At 44.1% G+C, this 12673-nt stretch overlaps 1 protein-coding gene across 1 annotated transcript in view; it reads left to right on the top strand.

Annotated features, from left to right (window-relative positions):
* oca2 (oculocutaneous albinism II) overlaps positions 1-12673 on the top strand; it is a 337303-nt gene that overhangs the window by 64453 nt on the left and 260177 nt on the right. The window contains exons 4-5 of the mRNA XM_078402106.1: positions 2268-2458; positions 12219-12276. Coding sequence (XP_078258232.1) covers positions 12223-12276 — 54 coding nt within the window. The 5' untranslated portion in view covers positions 2268-2458; positions 12219-12222. The remainder of the gene's footprint in view (positions 1-2267; positions 2459-12218; positions 12277-12673) is intronic.

A 12673-nucleotide genomic window follows, 5' to 3' on the forward strand; every position in this document is an offset into this window, starting at 1 on the left:
GAGGAGGCCATTCGGCCCTGCAAGCCAGCACCACCATTCAATGTGATCATGGCTGATCATCCATAATCATTACCTCGTTCCTGCCTTCTCCCCATATCCCTTGATTCCACTAGCTATAAGAACTCTATCTAACTCGCTTTTGAATCCATCCAGTGAATCGGCCTCCACTGCCTTCTGAGGCAGAGAATTTCACAAATTCACAACCCTCTGGGTGAAAAAGTTTTTCCTCATCTCAGTTCTAAATGGCGAAACCCTTATCCCTGTGGTCCCTGGTTCTGGACTCCCCCAACATCGGGAACATATTTCCTGCATCTAGCGTGTCCAATCCCTCAATAATATTATATGTTTCTATGATCCCCTCTCATCCTTCTAAATTCCAGTGTATACAAGCCCAGTCGCTCCATTCTTTCATCATTTGACAGTCCCGCCATCCTGAGAATTAACCTCGTGAACCTACGCTGCACTCCCTCAATAGCAAGAATGTCCTTCCTCAAATTAGGAGACCAAAACTGCACACAATACTCCAGGTGTGATCTCACCAGGGCCCTGTACAACTGCAGAAGGACCTCTTTGCTCCTGTACTCAACTCCCCTCGTTATGAAGGCCAACGTGCCATTGGCTTTCTTCACTGCCTGTTGTACCTGCATGCTTACTTTCAGTGACTCCTTCTTCTACTTGTGTTTGAGGCAGCAGAAGTTATGTAACGCCCTCCAGGCGCTGTAGCCAGTGCAATGTGCTGTTGTCAAGGGCCGAGAGGTCTACCCCTCCACCAGGGGGGGGGGGGGGGGGGGGGGGGGGGGGCGGAGGACAGCGCAGTATTTCAGTGACTGATGAACAAGGACACCCAGGTGTCGTTGTACTTCCCCTTTTCCTAACCTGACACCATTCAAATAATAATCTGCCTTCCTGTTCTTACCACCAAAGTGGATAACCTTATATTTATCCACATTGTACTGCATCTGCCATGCATCTGCCCACTCACCCAACCTGTCCAAGTCACCCTGCATCCTCTTCACAGTTCACACTGCCACCCAGCTTTGTGTCATCTGCAAATTTACTAATGTTACTTTTAATTCCTTCATCTAAATCATTAATGTATATTGTAAATAGCTGCGTAGGAAAATAACTGCAGATGCTGGTACAAATCGAAGGTATCACAAAATGCTGGAGTAACTCAGCAGGTCAGGCAGCATCTAGGAGAGAGGGAAAGGGTGACGTTTTGGGTCGAGACGCTTCTTCAATCTGAAGAAGGGTCTCGACCCGAAACGTCACCCATTCCCTCTCTCCTAGATGCTGCCTGACCTGCTGAGTTACTCCAGCATTTTGTAAATAGCTGCGGTCCCAGCACACAGCCTTGCGGCACCCCACTTGCCACTGCCTGCCATTCTGAAAGGGACCCATTAATCCCTACTCTTTGTTCCCTGTCTGCAAAAAAAAATTCTATCCATGTCAATACCCTACCCCCAATGCATGCCATAAACCAGCTCTGAACACCATGAATTACTCTGATTTCTATTGGAAAACCATTGAATGAAATTTCATTCCTCAGTCTGAAGAAAGGTCTCGACTCAAAACGTCGCCCATTCCTCCTATCCAGAGATGCTGCCAGTCCCGCTATGTTATTCCAGCATTTTGTTCAGTAGCAGAAATCCTACGTTGATTACGTTGATTAAGATTTTACCGATGCCTGCTTTTTCACTTTTTAAAGAAAGCTTGTGAATTCCAAAGTCAAATGGGACAAGTTGAAAATTGTACGTCTATTTGTTATCCCCTGTGAACTATCCCAAATCTAATGGTATAGAAATGAATGTACACAAAGGTAACCTCATCTATGAACTGTCTTTAGATGAACACAGGACATTTTTTGTACTAGTATTGTGAATATTAATTTATTGAATTGTGTTCATTATACATTATGTGTGTGTTGTGTTTGTAGGCCTATTGGCCTGCTGCAAGTAAGAAATTTCATTATTCCGTTATTCGTACATATGACGATGAATGAATGAATACTTTATTGTCACGTATGATAAGTCACAGTGAAATTCTTTGCTTGCAAGGTATGCAAATAGTCGCCACATAAAGGGCTGACAATTAACCACACTTGACTCTTGACTCACTGATTGTATTGCTGTGTTAATTGTCAATTTTAAGCCTGGTTGGACGGTGAAACACCCATCCCAATCTATGCAATGTCTCCTGTGTATGGTTGTCAACGTTGATTATCCGTTGTATTTTGGAGAGAGGTGAAAATAAGGTGCTTTCTCTAGGGAAAACTACTTGACACTTCGTGAAAGGGATTACCTGGCCCCGGATGAGTCGTGGAATGCACCTCAAGTGAACTGGAAGGCAGGGGCCGGCTGGGAAGTGAGGTGGGTTGGCTCTCAGCATCGAACTCCACTGAGAAGTGTGACATCCTGGACAGTCTTCATCTGAACTTCAAACTTCCCAACACACTTAGGTAACCACTATTCTGTTCTGGTATTGCATTTCATTAATGAGTCGGCATTAATAATTTGTTTTCTTTCCTGCTATTGCTATTTTCTACTGCTCTTTCCTGCGGCTTTGATATTATTTAATGCAGTTTCTCAGGAATAATACTGTATATATAAAAGTATATATATTTATATAACAATCTAGTTACAATAATAATTTGCACACACACACACACACACACACATTCCTTAAATTCTTATATATGGCTATATATTGGATATTTATAACATGATACACAGACACACACGCACACACACAGACCCCCCCCCCCCCCCCCCCCCCCCCCCCCCCCCCACACACACACACATATATATATATATAAAAAAATAGGTTGAAGAGTAGGCTATTTGGCCCTTCGAGCTAGCACTGCCACATGCGCGCAACGCGCGCACACACACACACACACCACACAAACACACACCACACAAACACACACACACACACACACACACACACACACCACACACACACACACACACACACAACACACACACACACACACACACACAAACACACACACACACACACACACACACACACAACACACACACACACACACACACACACACACACACACACACACACACACACAAATAAATATTTTAAATATATATAATTCTTATATATTATTGGAATTGGATTATTTGACTCACAAAGGAAACTCTGATCCCACCTTCTTGGTCATTGCTGCTTTCCTCTAACATTAACTCTAATTGACTAGTTCCCTCTCGGTGGTCAAAGGGAGCATGAAACCCCTTTGTGGCGTACCCGCCCCTGCCTCAGAATAATTAGTTAACATGGCGCAGTCTAGAGAGTTACAAGTGGATTCTGAGCCCTGCGTGCCATTTATTTTACTTGCAGAGCCTTGGAGGAAGGGGGCCATTTTCTAAGGAAAGAAATTAACAAAACAAAATTGATTCTTGATCTGTGTCTGAAAGTTAATGTTTGAACTCTAGTGGGACATCTTCAGGCTTCATAAACTCTCCATACTTTTAAGCTGATCCATAATATTGGTAATTAGCTGCTTTTGAGTTTGTTTTGCACATGATTAACAATGGCCTGAGATCAGTAATTTTAAATAGCTTAATATTTCTTTGAAATGCCTGGCCAGGCACTGAATGCCATATTGGATAATTTGGATAATTTGGATAATTTCTAGCCTTTGCCAATGGCAATTCCATAAAGAATGGTTGTGGTGGAATTTCTTTCCTGTTGGTGAAGATGTTAAAAATAGATAATCAAGAATGGGGATTAAATCAGAGTGGAGTGTAAGTAATCGACTGAAAGTAAGCATGCAGGTACAGCAGGCAGTGAGGAAAGCTAATGGCATGTTGGCCTTCATTGCACGAGGGTTTGAGTTTAGGAGCAACGAGGTCCTACTGCAGTTGCACAGAGCCCTGGAGACCACACCTGGAGTGTTGTGTGCAGTTATGGTCTCCTAATTTGAGAAAGGACATCCTTGCTCTTTGGACTAATGGAATCAAGGGATATGGGGAAAAAACAGGAACGGGGTACTGCTTTTGGATGATCAGCCATGATCATGTTGAATGGCCTACTCCTGCACTTATTTTCTATGTTTCGATGTTTCTATGAATGCAATGCTGTGTGATTGATTGAATGAAAAATACAGTATGGAACCAGGAAGGAAGGAACTGCAGATACTGGTTTACACCAAAGGTAGACATAAAATGCTGGAGTACCTCAGCAGGCCAGGCAGCATCTCTGGAATGAGTGACGTTTCGGGTCGAGACCCTTCTTCAGACTGAGGAAGGTCCGACCAGAGTCATCACCCATTCCTTATCTCCAGAGATGCTGCCTGTCCCGCTGAGGTACTCCAGCCTTTTGTGTCTTTCTTTGTATGGCCCTTTGGCCAGCCGAGTCCACGTCATCAATCACATCAATCACCCATTCACACGAATTCTCCCACTCTCACATCCCACTCCCTACACACAAGGGCCAATTTTCAGAGGCCAATTAACCTACAAACCCCCACGTCTTTGGGATGTGGGAGGAAACTACAGCAACCAGTAGAAAACCCTCGAGGTCACAGGGAGAACATGCAAACTCTACACACACAGACAGCACCCGAGGTCAGTATCGAACCTGGGTCTCTGGCGCTGTGAGGCAGCAGCTCTACCAGTTGTGCCACTGTGCTGTACATGGATCTTTCTCAATAAGAAATCTATATACTAAAACTCTCGTTTGTTATCTTGTTTGTGACTGAACTTCAGCCAAAACGGTACACGATAGCGCGACAATTTTGGGCCCACCTTACTCACCATTGTCACTTTAGTGATAATGCAAGTAGTTTTATTGAAATCGGTGTTATATTTTTCAAGTTATTCACATTTTAAAGTTTAAAAGGAGTGGAGGGGGAGGGGAGGAGGGAAGGGGGAAGGGGGGAGTGGGGGAGAAGGGAGTGGGGGGGTTGAGGAGAGAGGGGAGGACAGGGTGCTGCACCAATGCAGGAGGTTTGGGCCAAACAGGTCCACTTTGTCTAGTATATATTAACACCTTCACTGCACCAAATTATATGTTTGCATTCATTCATGTACATCCTGAATCTATATTATTATTGAATTAAATAGCTGCACAACTGTTAAAGTAGAGCTTTAATAAAAATAACCTGAAGGATAGGGAAGGAAGGTAAAACATTGTGCATTACCTTGCCTGTCCTGCTGTGATCATTGAATTTCTTTCAGCACATTGTGCGTTGCTGGAGGGTGAAGAATTTAATGCTCTGTGGCGATGTCTCAGATAGGATGAGTAATGTTCTTCGCTGACCTGTTGTCACCCCTGTAGCATTCTCTTCTCAATTCATGCTCGACCATGCCTCTTTTCTTATTATTCAATGTTCCTCCTGCTGATGTAATTCTTAAAGAATTGTTAAACCATTCAGTGAAGTTATTTTAAACGCACTCGAGTGAAGACTCACTGTATTCATCCTTACGCACAACACCTGATGTTCAAAGTTGAAGGCTGTTCCACTTTTGAAAAGGATTTTTCTCTAGTTTCTCTGTATTCCAGCTAATGGCACTGATTTCCCTGCAGTGGTTTCTCCAAAGTGTGTGCACAATAGTTCTCTCAGCAACTATTTTGGGTGTCACAGTGGTACAGTTTGTAGAGCATCTGCCTCACAGAGCCAGAGACTTGGATTCGATCCTAACATAGAAAATAGGCGCAGGAGGAGGCTATTTGGCCCTTCGAGCCAGCACCGCCATTCATTGCGATCATGGCTGATCATCCACAATCAGTAACCTGCGCCTGCCTTCTCCCCATATCCCTTGATTCCGCTAGCCCCTGGAGCTCTATCTAACCTCTGGTGTTGTCTGCATGGAGTTTGGATGTTTTCCTTGTGACTGCGTGGGTTTCCTCCGGGTTTGCCAGTTTCCTCTCCACATGGGCGGCAGAGTGGGGCAGGCAGGCAGGCAGGGGTAGAGTTGCTGCCTTACAGCGCCAGAGGCTTTCGATTCTAACTATGGGTGCTGTCTGTATGGAGTTTGTACGTTCTCCCCGTGAACTGCGTGGGTTTTCCCCAGGATATGTCTGGTTTTTTTCCCCACACTCCAAAGACCTACAGGTTTGTAGATTAATTGGCTTGGTGTAATTATAAATTGTCCCTAGTGTGTGTTGGATAGTATTAGTGTGTGGGAATCTCTGGTTGGCGCGGACTCAGTGGGCCGAAGGACCAGTTTCTGCGATGTATCTCTAAACTAAACTGAACGAAATCTCAAATACATGCACGTTTGTACGTCGTTTGATCTTTGTAAATTGCCTCCAGTATGTAAGGTGTAAATGTGAAAGTGGAATAAACATATAATTGATGGTTAGTATGGACTCAGTGGGCCGAAGGGCTTGTTTCCACGCTGTATCTTTGAGCCTTAGTAAATTCTACCTTTTGCATACATTTAACAGTCAAAATCAGATGTTAACTAGGATATGGTACAGTTGTGTAATGATAGAAAGTGTGGGAAAATGTAAGCAGGTCAGGCAGCATCTGTGGAGAGAGAAACAGTCAAGTTATCATTTGGAGACCGAAGGAACTGCAGATGTTGGAATCTTGAATAAATCACAAAGTGCTGGAGTAAATCAGCAGGTTAGGCAGCATCTCTGGAGGACATGGATAGGCGACGTTTCAAATCGGGACCCAAAATGCCTCCTATCCATGACTTCTGGAGATGCCGTATGACCCGCTGAGCTACTCCAATGCTTACTCTAGGTATCATAAGGCCATAAGTCAAGTCAAGTCAAGTTTATTTATAAAAGCACATTTAAAAACAACCCACTTTGACCAAAGTGCTGTACATCAGAGCAGGTACTAAAAGCATAATAAGAAACAGACATCACAGCACATAGGCACAAACAAAAACAGTTCAAAGGGATCAGCACAAAACAAAAATCAGCCCCATCAAAAGGCCTCAAAACGCTAAAGAATAGAAGTATGTTTTGAGCCTGGACTTAAAAGAGCCGAAGGAGGGGGCAGATCTGATAGGGAGGGGGATGCTGTTCCACAGTTGAGGAGCTGCAACCGCAAAAGCGCGGTCACCCCTGAGTGTAAGCCTAGACTGCGGGAGAGCCAGTAGCCCCAAGTCAGTGACCCTGAGGGACCTGGAGGTAGAGTAAGGGGTTAGAAGGTTTTTGATATGGGGGGGGGGGGCAAGCCCGTTTAGGATATTATAGACAAACAAGAGAATAAGGTCCAGTGCTGACAATGGCTCATCATAGGTTAATCTACTCATTCCTGGAATCATTCTTGTAAACTCCCTCGGGTCGGCACGGTGGCGCAGCGATAGAGTTGCTGCCTTACAGCGAATGCAGCGCCGGAGACTCAGGTTCGATCCTGACTACGGGCGCTGTCTGTACGAAGTTTGTACGTTCTCCCCGTGACCTGCGTGGGTTTTCTCCGAGATTTTCGGTTTCCTCCCACACTCCAAAGACGTACAGGTATGTAGGTTAATTGACTGGGTAAATGCAAAAAAATTGTCCCTAGTGTTTGTAGGATAGTGTTAATGTGCGGGGATCGCTGGGCGGCGCGGACTCGGTGGGCCGAAGGGCCTGTTTCCGCGCTGTATCTCTAAATCTAAAAATCCTCTCCAGAGCCAGCACATCCTTCCTCAGATATGGTGCCCAAAGTATCATTTAGCTTTCTGCAGAGGCTGCCTACCCTGCTGAGTATTTCTGGCTTTCCTGTCATTTTTTTTTTTACAGATACCCAACAGATGCAGGTTTTATTGTTGATTTTCTGGTACTGCTGTGCAGTTCCTGATCAAGTTGCTGCATTGTGGAGGAAATCGTTACAGTTTCAATGGATTAGCTTCTCAGTCAAACATTTCCCATTAGCAGAGTGATCTTCCAAGCTGGAAATGAATTCTGAAACATTTTGTAACTGCCTCGAGGAAGGTGTCACCATTTTGTTATTTTTCCACTATCGGATGTGACAAAAGAGCAATGTCAGTAATGTGCAATGTGAGGAATAGTTTGGCATTAAGGTGCTGATTGAGTACTCGAGAGAATGAAGCATTGTGGTGCAGGGACTAGTTACAAAAAAAAGATATTATCCTGGGGAGACAGCACTCTTGAAGGATAAAGTTAGTTGAAATAAGCTGCTTTCTTCATATGTTCTGCTGCAACTTCCTTGCCAGACACAGGGTGAAAATGGATATGAAGAACAATGTAGAATTACCTCTGCCATTTTAGTTTAGTTTAGAGATACAGCGTGGAAACAGGGCCTTTGGCCCACCATGTCCGCGCCGACCAGCGATTCCCCGCGCATTAACACTATCCTACACGCACTGGAGACAATTTTACATTTATACCATGCCAATTAGCCTTCAAACCTGTACGTCTTTGGATCTCGGAGAAAACCCACGCAGGTCACGGGGAGAACCTACAAACTCTACAGACAAGCACCCGTGGTTAGGATTGAACTCGGGTGTCTGGCGCTGTAGGGCAGCAACTCTACCGCTACGCCACCGTGCTGCCCTCTCTTACATGACATGCCCAACACTCGTAGTCATGCAGTGTGGAAACAGGCCCATCTTGCCCATGCCGACCAACATGCCCCATCTACACTTGTCCCACCTGCCTACATTTGGTCCATATTCCTCTAAACTCCTGTCTGTACGGAGTTTGTACGTTCTCCCCGTGACCTGCGTGGGTTTTCTCCGAGATCTTCGGTTTCCTCCCACACTCCAAAGACGTGCAGGTTTGTAGGTTAATTGGCTGGGCAAATGTTAAAAAAAATTGTCCCTAGTGGGTGTCGGATAGTGTTAGTGTGCGGGGATCGCTGGGCGGCGCGGACCCGGTGGGCCGAAGGGGCCTGTTTCCGCGCTGTATCTCTAAATCTAAAAAAATCTAAAAAAAATCTAAATCTAAAAACTTACCCTATCCATGTACCTGTCTATATGTTTTCTTAAACGTAAACTCAGTTCTATGAAAGTCATTTCTCTTCACTGGACCCCATCGGTTATATAGTCAGCAAGAAAATGAGAGTCTCTGCAAGCAATCTTTGAATTATTCTAGACTGAAGTAACCAGGAGATTGAGCTAATATAAGATAAAGTTCAAAATGACCTGTGAAGCTCTTAGAGTCATACAATCATAGTCATACAGTATGGAAACAGGCACATGCTGACCAAGATGCGTCATCTACACTAGTCCCACCTGCCCGAGTTTGGCCCATACCCCTTTAATCCTTTTCTATCCATGTATCCATGTACCTGTCCAAATGTAATTTAAATGTTGCTACAGTACTTGTCTCAACTACCTCCTCTATCGGCTCGTTCCATATGTCCACCCCCCTCTGTGTGTTAATGTTGCCCCTCAGGTTCCTATTAAATCTTTTCTCTTTCACTTTAAACCTATGTCCATGTCCCCTAATCTTGGGAAAAGACTTTGTGAAGTTACCCTCTCTATTCTCCTCAAAATCTTACGCACCTCTATAAGACCATCCCTCATTCTCCTGCGCTCCAAGGAATAAATTCTTAGCCTGTCCAACCTCACCCAATAGTTCAGGCCTTCAAGTCAAGTTGCAAATCTCCGAATCCTTTCCAGCTTAACAATATCCTTCCTGTAGCAGGGTGACCAAAACTGAACACAGTACCCCGAGTGTGGGCTCACCACTGTCTTGTACAACTGTAACATAACATCTCTAGATAGGCACAAAGTGCTGGAGTAACTTAATGGATCAGCATCTCCGGGGAAAAGGAGATGTTTCGGGTCGGGACCCTTCTTCAGACTGGAGATGGGTCCTGACCTGAAATGTCACCCATCCTTTTTCTCCAGAGATGTTGCTTGACCCGTTGACTTACTCCAGCAATTTGTCTCTATCTTTGATATAATCCAGCATCTGCAGTTCTTTGTTCCTACATCCCAACTTCTATACTCAGTACCATGACTGGTGAAGGCGAGTGTACCGAAAGCGTACATGACCACCCTATTGACCTGTGCCTTCCCGATGCCCCTGGGACCATTTTGTTACTGGAACCATTCACAGATGTTGTTACTGGATGCATTCACAGATGTTGATTGAATCTGTTTCCACTGATCTACTTTGACTCCACCAATTAGTTATCATATAACCATATAACCATATAACAATTACAGCACGGAAACAGGCCCGTTCGGCCCTACCAGTTCACGCCGACCACTTTCTCTGACCTAGTTTCATCTACCTGCTCTCAGACCATAACCCTCCAATCCCCTCCCATCCATATACCTATCCAATTTACTCTTAAATAATAAAATCGAGCCTGCCTCCACCACTTCCACCGGAAGCTCATTCCACACAGCCACCACCCTCTGAGTAAATAAGTTACCCCTCATGTTACCCCTAAACTTTTGTCCCTTAATTCTGAAGTTATGTTCCCTTGTTGGAATCTTCCCCACTCTCAAAGGGAAAAGCCTACCCACGTCAACTCTGTCCGTCCCTCTTAAAATTTTAAAAACCTCTATCAAGTCCCCCCTCAACCTTCTACGCTCCAAAGAATAAAGACCCAACCTGTTCAACCTCTCCCTGTAGCTTAAGTGCTGAACCCCAGGCAACATTCTAGTAAATCTCCTCTGTACCCTCTCCATTTTGTCGACATCCTTCCTATAATTTGGCGACCAGAACTGCACACCATACTCCAGATTCGGCCTCACCAATGCCCTGTACAATTTCAACATTACATCCCAACTTCTATATTCGATGTTCTGATTTATAAAGGCAAGCATACCAAACGCCTTCTTCACCACCCTATCCACATGAGATTCCACCTTCAGGGAACAATGCACAGTTATTCCCAGATCCCTCTGTTCCACTGCATTCCTCAATTCCCTACCATTTACCCTTTTGTCCTACCAAAATGCAGCACCTCACACTTATCAGCATTAAAATAACATTTTTTTCTGGTGTTCTGGAGCTTGAAATAATTAAACGGAAATGGCCTTTTTTTTAGATTATTATGTGTGATTACTTTCTGCATGATTTTGTAATCATCTTAATGGGTTTTATGAAATGAACGTAAGCAGAGAAACCTTAAGATAAGGGGCATATTTAATGTTTTGCTCACAATGTACACAATTTGGAATGCTGGAGTTGGCACATTATTTTTATTTTGCAAGTATAAGTGTCTGATTGTTCAAAAGACACAGCGTGGAAACAAGCCCTTCGGCCCACCTAGTGCATGCCGACCATCCATCACCCTTTTCTGCCATTCTCACTTACGCCTCCACTCCCTGCACACTCAGGGCAATTTACAGAGGCCAATCAACCTACAAACGTGCACATCTTTGGGATATGGAAGGAAACTGGAGCGCCCAGAGGAAACTCATGCGGTAACAGGGAGAACGTGCAAACTCCACACAGACAGCAACGGAGGTCAGGATCAAACCTGGGCTTCTGGTGCTCTGAGGCCGCTGCTCTACCAGCTGTGCCACAGTGCCAGTACAATAAAGGGGAATTGATGCGAGTTGCATTGAATACAAATCCACTCCCTCCTGGCAGCACAAATGCCCTACTTGACAATGGCAATGTACTCTGCCTTTGAAACCCGTTCTATAGTGCTGACTGGTGTTTAGTGCTTGTGGTGCTACTGATGGGGAATTTGGACACGTATGAGATAGAGATCCACTACATTTGAAGGAGGCCTTGTTGACCATTTTGTTTGTGGCTGCACTTCCCCCAAAACCCGGAAAATATTTCTGCTTGAAGATCAGTTGCAAGCTCTTGAAAGCTGCTTCTGTCACCCTTTAAGATAGTGCATTCTTTAATACAGGCACCTCACATTTGACGCGTATTTGATTTATGCGTTTTTGAAATAACGTGCTCGTTCGTTTGATACCAAAGCATGATTTACACGCTCGTGTTTTTGATATAACGCGCTCAAATTTACTACTGACAGCGTAGTTGCGTACATGTTTAATATACTTGTTTTTGAATTACGTGCTGCTTTTCCTGCACGTTAGCCCCATGTAAAACATGATGTACCTGTGTTATAATCCGTGTTCATCTGTGCTACAAATCAGTAAGAGTATGTGCATGCTTTTCAAGTACGTAACCCCCGCATAAAAAAAATGTACCTGTGTTATAATCTGTGCAATAAATCAGTCAGAGTATGTGCATGCTTTTCAAGGTAGGTGCAAACCATGTTAAATTAAATCGGCGTCACTTAAGCTAATAGACTCTGCTAAAAGTGATTGAGCCTGTCTGTATTTACACCTTCTTTTATTTGTTTCTTTTTGCAGATATATGTTAAGAGTTCTGAAGACTTCCAGCCTCTTTATCTTCGTAGTCATTTGCTCAGTAGGTGCTCCGTGTTCTGTTACTTCCCGTAGAGCCAGCTTTACTTAGCTTTCGTTCTTTGTGATTGTCAAGAGTATAAAATTGTTACAATACGCAAACACAAATTAAAGATTACACCACCCTACACACTTTACAATTTACAATTTTAACAAGCCAATTAACCTGCAAACCTGTGCGTCTTTGGGCAACTGGAGCACCCGGAGAGAACCCAGGCAGGTCGTGTGGAGAACGTACAAACTCAAGTCAAGTCAAGTCAAGTTTATTTGTCACATACACATACACGATGTGCAGTGAAATGAAAGTGGCAATGCCTGCGGATTGTGCACAAAAAAAGAATTACAGTTACAGCATATAAATAAAGTTAATAAAGTTAATATAGAGAAGACAAAATTTAGTC

This window comes from Rhinoraja longicauda, chromosome 7 (assembly GCF_053455715.1).
Source record: "Rhinoraja longicauda isolate Sanriku21f chromosome 7, sRhiLon1.1, whole genome shotgun sequence".
In the NCBI taxonomy this organism is placed as follows: Eukaryota; Metazoa; Chordata; class Chondrichthyes; order Rajiformes; family Arhynchobatidae; genus Rhinoraja; species Rhinoraja longicauda.